At 46.1% G+C, this 13,015-nt stretch overlaps 1 protein-coding gene across 3 annotated transcripts in view; it reads right to left on the bottom strand.

The window, feature by feature from the left end:
- The window catches only part of IGFBP2 (insulin like growth factor binding protein 2), a 66,512-nt gene that overhangs the window by 24,084 nt on the left and 29,413 nt on the right, over positions 1–13,015 (bottom strand). The window contains exon 1 of one of the 3 annotated variants that reach the window (XM_052675045.1): positions 11,800–11,852. The exons of the other annotated variants lie outside the window; for them this stretch is intronic. Coding sequence (XP_052531005.1) covers positions 11,800–11,803 — 4 coding nt within the window. The 5' untranslated portion in view covers positions 11,804–11,852. Of the gene's footprint in view, positions 1–11,799; positions 11,853–13,015 lie in introns of those variants that run through there. 3 annotated transcript variants of the gene reach the window in all.

Here is a 13,015-nt window from a genome sequence, read left to right as displayed (position 1 = left end):
CCCAGTGCCCTTCTTGATACTGACTGTAAGGCCAAAGAGCTTTGCTTTCAGTAGTGCCTTTGTTTCTGCTCCCATTCCAATTTGTGTGTGTTTCATAGTAAAGTCCTTGAAAACAGCCCCTGTGGCCCTGGTTGTAATCTGCTTAAGGTAATTTAGTTTACACTGAAGCAATAGAGCTGACTCCAGGGGAGTTACTTCTGACATCATGAAGGTCCCATTAAGAGTCTCAGGGCCAAGTTCATGAGCTGGTATTCCAAAGAACTGGATTCAAGCTCTTCTACTCTGCCCCTTTCCTATCCCCTCCCCCCCCCCCCCTTCCCCCCTTGTTGATGGAGACCTTGAGGAAGTCACTTTACCCCAAAGTACAAAAAAGGATCATAAAATTCCCATCCTTGAGACAATGACTTCTAGATCAATCCAGCAGATAAAAGGAAGTCCTCGTAACCATAGCAAGGACAGCCACACCAGATATTCAGGTTCAAATCCCTTGCTCTGACACTGTGCCTTTAGAACCATACAAATAACCCCACTTTTTTTTTTTTTTTTTTTTGGCATGCTGTTCTCCCTGCACATAAAAGCTAAATGAAAAAAAAACAAAAAAAACAAAAAAACAAAACACCAAAGCAGCAAAAGGTTTCCTTCTCTCATCAGCCTTGAAAAGGCATGAGCTGCTTTGTGAAATCTGAGAGGAAGAGGATTGTGGCAATTACCTCACCTGCCTTACTCCAAGGATTGCCTCTTCACAAGAACTCCCTGCACTGCAGCTGCCCAAACCAAGACAACCCCAGGCATTAACCCTGAGCTGTGTGGCTGACTTGTTTTTTATCTCAGGCAATGCAGATTAACCAAAGCTGACCCCAATCAAAACCCCAGGAGAGACAGCTGCCCCTGCCTGCCTGCAGCAAAAACACCTCACCATATCACTTTGTTGCCTGCTGGAAAACTCCTGCTCTTGCTTGGCACTGGGCATGGTGATTACGGAGTGTGGCTGAGGTTAGGCACTCCTCAAACTCAGGACTTTCAGGAAAAAACTGGGTGCGTCTCTTCTTCCTCCCATAAAATAAGAATCAGCAATTTTGCAGAAGCCATTTGCATTTTCTCAACCCAATCGTTTCTCATATCAAAGAGGTGTACGTGCCAAAATGTACGTGAGCCTAGGCACATAAGAGACTGCAGTAGTCTCTAGCTTGCCCTTAAGAAAAGTCATGCTGTAATGAGCTTTCTACTCATGGGGAGAGCGTTGCTCTCAGTTGGTGAGGAGATTAACATACCAAGGCTCAGGCCTGCAAGAACCTCAAGACCCCAGGAGCAAAGGTCATATGGCCTCCTAAAAGTCATAAATCTGATTCTACATCTAAGACAGTCGGACGCTGCTGTTATCACTGATGATGACCACTTTGACCTGAGGTCCTCTGAGGACAACGGAGTTCCAGCACACAACTTGATGAACAAACCCATTTAGAGATAATCTTGTCTCCCAAATCCTTCTTCAAAGAAAAAACAGCCAGGCCTCTGGGGATACACAGCTCTTCTCTTATCTCATTGCCTCATGGCTGGATTAGCTAAGAAGGATCTTCAGGTTCAGGTCCTGAAGCGGAGCTCCTCAAGTCCATCTGCTACAGCTGGTTCTCCTGGCCTGCCTGACCCAGACACTGCACTGCAGACAAGGCTCTGTTTGAAGGCCTTCGTCATCCTCCTCAAATGGATTAAGATTTCAGAGCTCTCTGCAACCAACACTGTACCATCCCCATGCTTACAACAGAGCAGACAGGCAAGCTGGAGTAACTGAGGGTCATCTGTTCAAGATCATGCAGGCGTCAGTGGCAAAGCCAGGAATAGAGTGCTGGACTCCTGACTCCAGCTCTTGTTTTTCCACATTGGATAGTGTAATTCCAGGATGAGGCAACTAGACTTGCACAAGTCCAGACTGGCTGCTCCACTCACCATAAGGAATGTTCTTGCCTATTCTCCATTGTATGGTTGTAATGGCCATGGGTTTGGAAGGAGAACAAGGCAAAGACAAAGCAACAATACAGTGGTATAGGAAGGCAGCCTGCTCTCTTGTGCTGCCCTATCTCCTCAGCTGGTTATAATCTCTTTCACAAAATGAAATAACAAGAGGATGACTAATGACTGGAAGATGAGAGTGCTTTGCTGAAGCAATGCAGCAGGGCAAAGGACTCTTGCCAAGGGTAATGGAGAATCTTATTTCACTGCTTCCATGAAGATAGCAGCCATCTGCCTACCTCACTGGATTCATCACGCCTTCATTGCATTGGCCTATTGAAAGCAACCCTCATCTCCCACTGAAGGCAGTGATTAATGCTCCCAAATCACCTTAGTTACTCTGAACTCATTTTCCCTTAACAAGCTAGGCTAGGTCTATGCTATTCCACCACAGCTGTTCACAGGCATCTATCAGAGATCTGAAGTGCCCAGGGAAGGAGCATGAACAGGATCAGCTAGGAAATCCCCAGATGGCCTACAGGGAGGGAGAGAAAAAAAAAAAAAAAAAAAAAAAGGTTGCAACCACATGATGAAATCTCTTACATTTCAGTAAACCTGCCCTAACCAGTTCCCAACCAGGGTAATTTCTTCCTAGGACAGCTGTTTGTTCATGTACAGATGTCCAGAGGCAGCTATCCCCACGTTCTTTTGCCTTCTCTCCACCACTTATTTCACTATTTCAATTATATCTAATACTATCTTACTCCTGGCTTCAAGCAACAGCATTCTCATTTCAGCTAAAGACACTCTTCCCTTTGTTCTCTCTCCTCCCTCCCCCCATGCCTTCACTGATTCTTGCACTGAAACAACATTAGCTTGTGACCCTGCCCTTCTTTCTGCTCTCGTGCCAAACAGGCACCAATCCAAACCCATTTCATAAAGGATTCCCACCTGGAAGACCCGCTGGGAACAGCAGCAGTTTCTGTAGAAGCTTACCCTGAACTTGAAGGTTGTGCTAAGCTGCGCGATCAAGAAAGGCTTGGAGAAAAGGAACTGGATTCTAGCAGCAGAAGAAGCATTTGGAGAAGGGGATGGAAAAGATTTGAGAAGACAGAAAGAAACAACAGGTTGCCCAGAGAAGTGGTAGATTCCTCATCCTTGGACACAGTCAAGGTTGGGTTGGAGGGGCTGTGAGCATCTGATCAAGCTGCAGGTGTCCTGCTCACTGCAGGGAGTCGGACCAGATGACCTTCCAAGGTCCCTTCCAACACAGCCTATTCAGTGAGTTGCATTAATACGTCCAGATCTCTCACAGAATATTCTCAAGCATTTTAAAAATATAAATTGGTGAGGCCAGTTTCAGCAGCTCCTTTGCCCACAGTGACAGTGCACTAGCATGGCCTCCATTGAGCAGAACCGAGGCCAACAGTCCAGGGGGCTGGCATGGAGGAATGCTTCCCATGCAGTTCTTTGACATCAAATTTAAAGTATTAAAATGGTCTCTACTCTCTGCCAATTTTCACAAAACGAATAATAGTTCAAATGGCTTCAAAGATTATTACATTGGCCATGCAATGGAGTAAATGAAACATGAGAAACACTGCCACTTGCTTGTTTAAAAAATAGGTAGAAAAATCTTGATTATTTTTGTTTGCAGAAGATTGGACTCCCACAGTCTGGAAAGACTGACAAGAGATTACATATTCACTTAGCACCACATCTGATCCATTCTCAAGGTTCAACCTAGTGCAGAGGAATCCAGTGGGGCAAGAACTCCTGGTGCCAGACAGCAGCTGTGCACTACTGTGACTCGACAAGGAAAAAAAGGAAGCCCAGCCAGTGGTGTCAGACAAGCCAGTGAGTGTCCTAAGAACATGTCTTAGATGGGAGACCTAACCCCTATAGAAAATGAGATAACACAAGATAGTCCATAAGACACCTGCCCAGCTAGTCCCCCTCTTTAGCTCCTCACCCTCCTTGTAGAATGCATGGCCTCCAGGAGGGGAGCAGAGATGATGCTTGTTACGGAGTAAGATCCAGAGAGGCCATCGAGACAGACATTTCTGGAGCAGGAGTCTCAGCAAGTGATCTCCCACAGCCAGAAACACTGACTAATTAGACACATCTTTATGCCCCCAGCTGGGGAGGTGCCTGAAAAAGCCAGAACTTATAATAAGGATATTTGTAACTGCTGTTATTTGTTATCTCCTCAAGATGTTGACAGGAGCACTTAGCAAGTACACAACAATGAATTGCTGAAATGCAATAATCCTCTTCTTAAATTAAAAAAAAAAAAAAAAAAAAACCCACACATTTTAACTCTCAAAGAATACTTCTCCATCCCCAGGGACTCGAGGGATCACCAAAACGATTAAAAATCTAAGCAATTAACAGCCCTTGGAGGTGATAATCAAACCCCTCTTGCCCACATGCGACTCATAAGGTCCAGTTTCCTACACTCTACAGTTTCCAGCTGGGACCCATCAGCAAACCATCAACTGCTCCTATGTACAGATGAACTGGTAATTAGTAAAGTGACCTAATTAATATCAATACACTGGAGTGACAGGTCTAGCAAAGCTTGAGGGTGTTTTATTATTATTTTTATTTTTTTAATGTAGCTTTTTCCTGACACTGTATTTAAGAGACTGTTGGCACTCTTATGTCTGATAGGGCTGCAATAGGAACTCAGCTGCAACATACGCAAACAAGGTGAAGTCCCACCACCCAGCAACTGTTTCACAAAAGCTGTAGAAAAAACAGTATCTGAGCTCAATCCTTCCAGTGAATGTTCTGGTTCAAAAGTTTTCAGGGTAGCCATAGAGACAAAGATAATCCACACGTGCCCACACACACGGCTCATCTGGAAGGAAGCCAGGCTAAAATGGGACAGCCAGTACGCTGCTTTAAAACAAGAAATAGAAGTCATTACTGAGTGCAAGAGCTAAACAATGACCACGTTCACACTTTATTGCTCAGCTGTCCTCCTTATAGAGTTAACATAGCATGACAGATTTTATTAGGGAAGGATCTGCTCTTGCGAGTTTGCAGTTCTCTTCTGGTATAGACAGTAACAAACATTGTCAAAGCTGATGTACCTAACAACCACCACCATACCACATCCCATCTCGAGCCCTCAAAAAATGATCAAGAAAAGAAGCTGCTGCATCAGGCTGGAGGATGCAGCAGAAGGATGCAGGCAGTGGCATGTCCAGGGCCCCAGGGAGGGGCAGGGGTGAAGCACAGCCCAGGGCTGCTCTCAGCAGCTGGGGCTGCGGCACTTGTTGCAGCAAGAGGAATTAGTAACAGGCATAGGGAAAGGTGGGGGTGTCAGATTCAAGGTCTGTACTCCGACAAGAAAACACCAAAAGGGTCTTTGGGAAGGGTCTTTGGCTCCAATCAGTTATTTTCTACTTGAATTTATGTATAAAAACATTCTTCAGACCCCTGACTGCAACCTGTTATATACCCATGAACACCCTGGAAACAAGAAAGGCAAACCAATTATTTCCCCTCCTTAAGCTTTTAGGGAATCAAAAGAAAATGCAAGTGGCAACAGCTATCTTTGCAACCTTCAGTTCCCTCCACTGATCCTTGCAAAGCACTGCCTGGGAGGAGCAGAACAAAGAGCCCACATTACCCCATCCCCTGGCAGTTCAGCTGTTTGCATCATTGCTGTGAATCAGTCAGCATGTGTGTGGGTGCTGCCCACACTGGGGGGTATGGGCATCACCCACAGCTCAGACCCCATTCTCCTCTTGGGGGATGGTGAAAGCCATCAGGAGCTCCTGCAAAAGCACAGCATGGCCAGGAGAAATCTTTTTCCCCACAGTCATGATATAATATCAGCAACAGCTCCATCCCACATCTGGATTTTTTTGAGCAAAATGAAACGCTGAGCTCAGCCATCACCTTCCAGAGCCACTACTACTGCAGCAAAGGCCCTGAGCTTTTCCCAGTATCTTTACTCCGGGACCACACTCAGGTTACAACTCTGCAGGACCACAAACCTCTGCTTCTGAGGTTTCCTCCTGCAAGGAATGCAAATGGCTGAGAAATGCAAGTGGCTTTCCCACACGGATCCACAGAGGGAAGTCGAGACACCAGGCAACCGCAGCCTTTCAGGAAAGAATTCGGGCTGAAAAATGATGGCTCTCCCTCCTGGCGGGGTAACCCTACACTGGGAGGGACTCTCGACCTGCATCTGCACCACAGCCACTCGTGCCAAGCAGAGCTCCCAGCGCACGAGGACTGCCAGATCAGGACTGTACATACGCATTAAGTCTCTTTCTAAAGCACATTAGTCAATGAAGGGACCCAGCAGGAGCCTGGTTGGGCTGATGGACAAAAAGAGGGGAAGGGGAAAACTGTGACAAATTGAAAATTCAACATGGATTGCGTAACGGCATGAATAATTCCTTTCAAGCCAAAAGGGATTCCTGCAAAAGAGGTGGTTTGCTGCAGTCCCTTCATTCTGTTTAATGAAAGGATCCCCAGACAGGTTTTCCCCTCCTCCCCCCCCCAAAAAAAAGTACTCCTTACAGCCCTGTTGCAATCTGTAAGATGCAACTGAACTTCCACGGTTTGGTTCCCACAGCTCTTCTCTGCCAAACGGGTGACACTGGAGACAAATTTCTTCACTTTGTCTGGGCAAGGAATTTGTTCGAAATGGCAAAAATGCTCATTCCTCCTTACTGGAGACAAATTAATAAAAACAATGCAAGAGATATTTGTAGGAGAGAGGAGAAAATCTGCTGACAAATATTTTCTCTAAAACGGGAAGTGAGATTTATTAGACTGTGGGATCATCTCCCAGCAGGAAAGAGGAATTGGCAAAACTAAGGAAACACTGGAAAAGCAGAGGAAAGAAACCCAGCAGTAAGGCCTATTGAACTCACTTTTGGAAATGCCATTCAGTATCAGCCCTAAGGCTGATGGTTTTCTCTCAGCAACAGCCAAAATCATCAATGGTGCAGCAAGAGCACTGGTTCCCAGAGGGACAGCCAGCCACCACAGGAAGAGAGCACAGCGCACTTTGAGCCCCAGCACCCTTGTGGATGCTCTGATGTCTAATATGGAAGCAGAACTCACACTGCAGCCTGTCTCTCCAAGCAGATACTAAGACAGCCTTGCTTCTCTACTTGACCAGAGAACTCTATCAGACTTCTAGGGAGGAAACCAGTCAAACTTCTGTTCCACCTCACCAGCAGGGAGCTGCTCAATGGATCCAAAAGCTTGGCAGAAATCAAGTTAAGAATGCATCCTGTTCAGTGGGATCCTTCAGAGCCAATCTCACAGGCTTTGGAGCTCTTCCTTGAATTCTACATCACACCATTTGCCTAAAACCAGACACCCAACTCCCCGCCAAGCCTGTCTAAATCACTGGCCTGGAGGCCAGGCACATATCTCACTCCACAAGTTCCTCCCTGCTCCTGGGCAGCCCCAACTTCTCCTCTCCTCAGAACTCCATCCCCACAACCGTTTATTCACCATTTTCCACCCCTGCCCCAGTTTCCCTTCCTCCCTCTCTTTGCTTTCCACATGAATACTGTGAGGACTAACTCTCCTTCCGGCCAACTGCTGACCCCATTTCAGTAAGGAGAGCCCAGCTGTCTACCATGAGCTCCACGACTGGACACGAAGATCAGAAAATAGGAAAGTAGGTTGGGTGTTTTGGAAACTGCTGTCACTGATCTCATTTTCCCTGCTTGTGTGTCCCTGTTTAGGGGTAGGGACACCTGAAAGCAGATCAGAACCCCTCCTTCTCTGACTCCAGCTGCACTGCACAAGTGCTGACTCAGGCATGAGCAACACCCATGCGACGGCATTGACTGCCCTGGGCACCCAGACAGCCCACACCATCAGCCAAGAACGTGTTCTGTCCCAGTGAATCACACATCAACCCCAGCAAGTCCTTTCATGACCCATCAGTCACCAGAGGGGAAAAAAAATTACATGCACACAAAGTAATTAGAGGTGTAACCCTCTCCCCTCCCTCTGTGCAGGCTTAATGCTCCCTTTGTCTGAGCATGTTTGCCTCGCTAAGTCATGCCTCGGGACAGCTTTCTTGACAGAAAACAAAGGTTAATTAAAAAAAAAAAAAAAAGCACATAGAAATCCCTCATTAAAATGGCCACCCCTCTCAACATGGCTCTGTACCCAGCCTGGTCCCTCCTGGAAACAAAGTACTGACCCACAGTCATCAACCCTACAAGGAGGGTGAATTGCACATAGCCAGTCTGAGGCTGTCACTGGCAATGACAGGTTGGAAATCAGGTGGGGGGGGATGACCTAAGAGGCAGCCAGATGCAAATCCAATGGTTCTTATCTGCTTCATGCTCTGAGATCCCAACCTCACTGGATGTTCACCTTCAATTCAATTAAAACCTTCCTCTAGCTTGGTGGCATATGCCCTGTGACCTGATACAACTCTGCAACCAGCAGCTCTCACACCAAAGACACTCTGTTCCCTTCCCTCCTTCCCTGGGGAGCTGAAGACACAAACCTTGCTTTCAACCTGACCACCTGCACTACCAAATACTTCACCTCCATGATGGAGCTCTCCCATTACAGGACAAGTAAAGTCTGCTTAAGACCTGCAATCTGCAACTGCACAAACATCTCCCCCACATACTCATCCAATTTACCTGCATGAGCAATTCTGATCCTATTAGCTGGAGAGAAGTGGTGAAAGCATGCACACGTGCATGCACACCAGCCAGCTCATTAAAACTAATTAAATAGTCTTCCACAGGGAGTTTTGAAATGCATATACAGCAATTTTTTTTTTTTCCACATTGCTCTTCCACACATCCAGAGGGTTGAGTAGCATGATTACTCACCACATGAAAAATAAAACTAATATGAAATTTAAGGGAGCTGCCATACTTGTACGTTAATGGAGGTGTGCTGTGATTTAATCCTCCCTCCTGCTTAGAGACAAATATGATGGCAGCAATAGAGGGTAAAGAAGAACACCAATGCTCAGTCAATCCAAGCTTCTGCAAGAAAGTGATCATATACATCATTTTTTCCTGAGCAACTTTTGGTAAAAATCTACTCAAATGCCATCATTTTGGTGTGTGAGGTTTGGAGGTAAACACATTGGCATGAGCATTCAGTACAGGGAAACTGCAGCCTCAGGCTTGAAATGTGACACAAAGGATACATGAGGGCTGAGCATTGAGAAGAGGGATCTGCAGTATTCCCCACAGTGATCTCAGTCAGAGCAATTGGTTACTTACAAGTGCTCTACCGGAAGAAGAGAAATGGCACCCACTGAAACCCCTGGCACTCATGTAAAATATTCAAAAAAAGCTTTCAGTTTTGCATTGCAGGGGTCAGACTGGCCAGTCTCACCATGGCCAGTTGTCATCAGCCAAACTGAACAGCAGTAGCAGCCAGTTCCATCTTCACAATTGCCTCCACTCAGAGAAGCTTCACAAATGCTTTCAACACAGAGTCACAGAATTTAAGCAGACATGAACCTCTGAAAGTTTAAGAGTATTTTGCATAAAAACCCCAGCACAAAACAAGGAGGCCTCCATTTGGCCATACCACACACTGTTCCTGCTAAGGGAGACCCTCAGCTCCTCAGGACAATTTTGCACCAGTACAAAGTCCCAAACCAGAGGCTGCAGACTTGTCCTGCAGGGACAGGTTGAAAGTCTTCTCCCTTGCTGTACCATAGGGGCTGCCTTCAGCTTCCTACTACACCCTGACATTGGATATAGGCCACTCATATAGACCAGCTCAGAGCCAGCATTAAGGCACCTGCCAGCCAAAGGGATCACCCCAAACCTAGCCACATCCATACAGCAGTACACACGTTCACATGACTATGTGTCTGCCTGTGCACATGATTCTGGTAATTTCATGACAGACAATCCAAAAACAGGAAAGTAGACACAGAAGCCACATACCATTACTGCTACAATGAGCAAATTTCCCTAATCCACTGGAAATGCACTTTGGGTCAAACTCTGCCACAGACAAGGATGAAGTGAAGGTTCCCACTGCCCTCCTGAGAGTTGGTCCTAGTGCAGATGCATTCAGGGCAAACAGCTAGTTAAGTACAGTGCTGGTATGCTCAGTGAATTTGCAAGCTTGGCTAGCAAAACCAAAGGGCTTGCAATTTCAGTAAATCAAGCTGCTCCCAATTTCTTCACCCTTGCTCCTTTAGGTCTTAAGGACAAAAAGAACCCATAAACACAAAAAGCTCCTACGCTGCAGTAGGAAATATCATGAAATATGAAGGATGATTGAAATAGTTGCTCATTTGTACGGGTAACATAACTGCAGTATTCAGGTTATTTTGTTTGTTAAATGTCTAACTTATGTCTGTTGCTGTGAACAGTAGGAATACAAGTCATAAAATACACAAGATGACAAGTCTCCAGGCAGGGTTAGTGCACGGGACCGCACTGACCAAGCTGTTCGAGTTACACGATTATTCCAGCAATACAGCTTTGACAGTCACTACAATTTCAATTTAAAAAGCACCAGAAATTAACTGTGAACAGCAGCATACGAAGCCAGAAAGCAGCCGCAGCCTAGATGTCAAAACAAGACAGAAGAAACCATTTCTATCAGTACAATCTTTACAATCTTTCAAGAGAAGATTTCATCAAAGCAATACACAGCACATGTATTTAAAGGAAATTGCACTTTAAAGAAAAAACAACTGAGCTAAAACTGACAATTTCCCACAGGTGTTTGTTTTTTTTTGGTGGGGGAGAGGGGGGTGCGACCCTATGGTAGCTGACTTTGCTGCATGGCTCATTACCAGAGCCACCAGTGACATATTTTCATTTCTTTTCCCCCTATTTTGTTCTGAAAGCTTTAAACTGCTAGCAAAAACATTAAGAAATGAATCTGTAAGAAAAAAAAAAAAAAAAAAGAGAGAGAGAGAGAGAGAGAGACAGCACAGCCAACTCTGAGCTCAGTGCTACGGAGCTGGCTTTGCAGAAGTGTTTCATCCAGAAAATTTTAAAAAGAAAAAAAAAAAAAAAGATTTAAAGTGGTATTTATTCTAACTACTGAAAAAATACAGGTGTTAGTCCTAGATTATATCCGGTTGGGAACAAAAGCTATGGGAGGGGAAAACTTTAGAAGTATTGGAGTCACAACAGCTTTTTCACAGAGACAGGCAGAAGCAACTTGCATATAAATAAGTGTCCAAAATAGGTCAGCACTCTTTTCTTGGCCACTGAAGTTTGATACTTTTCAGGGAGTTAGTCTGCATGGTGGTGGCACACATGACACCAGTGAGATCTGTACGCATAGAGGGAGCCCACCAGCAGCTGCAGTCCCCCACCCAACCCCACAGCAGATCAGGGCTGCCCATGCATCGGGCTAGGAGGCACAGATAGAAAAGAGAACTAGAAATTCCTATAACACTATGGAGCCAGGCTGCTGGTCAAGCCCCAGCAGCATCCTTGAACTTGCTCAGCTCGTTACCATCAATAAAAAGCCCATTAATTGCACAATGTGCCTGTTAAAAATAACTCTAGAAGTCGTAACTAGTAAATTAGTAAGACATCAGGAGTCGCAGGCACCTTAGTATGGCATTATGGAAACCACAGAAGAGTCAGGATTCCCTCAGAAGCTTTCCCCAAGGAAAACATACAGGGAGATCCTCTCCCTTTGATTGGACCCAGTTAACAAGGTCCACTCTCCATGCAACCAGCCAGCCCTTTCCACTAGGGAACTTTCCCTCTCCTCTGCCCTCCTAAGTGAAGTGCCTGTGAGACCATGCCAAGCAGCACTCTACACTAAGGACAACACATATGTATCCAAAATAATCCTCAGACCAAAGTACAACAGGCAATACAACAAACTCTGTAGACTTACACATAAAGAGAAGGAAATAAGAACTTCCCTGCAGCCTCCCAGAAGGGGGGGGGGGAAGAGAAAAAAAAAAAAAAAAAAAAAAAAAAAAAAGGCAAGCCCCCCATTCAATGCTTAAATTCAGGTGGACTTGATGAGGTGATGAGGGGTAACAGCTACAACCAAATTAGCAGCTGATGCTTGAGTCTGTATGATGACACAGCTCAGCTGTGTCAACTGAGACTGTCTCCAGGTGGAATCAGGGAGAACAGCTCCCCTGTGAGGGTCTCTGTTTCAGAAACTGCCATTTCTGTTTCAGAGCCATCTTTGAGGACAGCTGTCCCTCTGCAGACAAGCCCCTTCTACAGCAAGTCATCTGCAATGCCACTGAGGTTACACTGAGGAAGAGGTTGATCTGTTGTGTCCCTACCACATTCGTGCTTTAAGAAACAATGATGAGGCTTCCTAAAAGCAAGTCAGTGAGGGGAGGCGAGCTTCATACCTGTGGCTTCAGCACAGCAAGCTGCAGCAGGGCTGCACGGACACTCAAGGTGTCAGGAATGGCTCATGTTGGAGAACCATCACTTCCAGCCCCACTGGAGTTACATAACTCCATCTGATCTGATGGTTGGCAACCCTGCCCATGGCAGAGGGATGGAACTAGATGATCACACAGTGGTTTGGGTTGGAAGGGACCTTAAAACCATTCTGATCAACCCTTGCTGTGGGCTGGTTGCCACCTACCAGATCAGGCTGCCCAGAACGCCTCCAGGGATGAAGCATGCACAACTTCTTTTAATTTGAAGCCATTCCCCCCTGTTCTATCTCTATCAGACCACATAAAAGGTTTAAGGTCCCTTGCAACCCAACCCATTCTATGATGAATGTAATGAAATAGCTTACAGTGGGTTTCTCAAATAGGCTAACTCCAGTTTGAGGATGCTTAAAACCTGACCTAAAGACAAAAGGATGATGACCCGCTCTGCTCTCACCCCTGTTACATCTACCGTGTCCAAAATGCTTTGGGGGCAGGAGGGACGCCTCCACTCCAGTGGGTTCCAGGCTGGATCGAGTATCGCTCTGCCCGCACCACTGTAATGCGATGCCGGCGCAGGGCAGCACGCCAGCACAAACACCGTATCGGGTGCTCCGGCTGCACCGACAGCAATGCTGCAGTGTCCCGGGGCCAGATCCAGCCCCTCCACACACGTGCACCTCCGGTGCCGATGGATGGCCGTGC

The sequence above is a fragment of the Tympanuchus pallidicinctus genome, unplaced genomic scaffold, assembly GCF_026119805.1.
Source record: "Tympanuchus pallidicinctus isolate F22 unplaced genomic scaffold, pur_lepc_1.0 scaffold15, whole genome shotgun sequence".
Classification (NCBI taxonomy): domain Eukaryota; kingdom Metazoa; phylum Chordata; class Aves; order Galliformes; family Phasianidae; genus Tympanuchus; species Tympanuchus pallidicinctus.
Note: the sequence above shows the minus strand (reverse complement) of the source record. Positions and strands in the feature narration are given on the sequence as shown.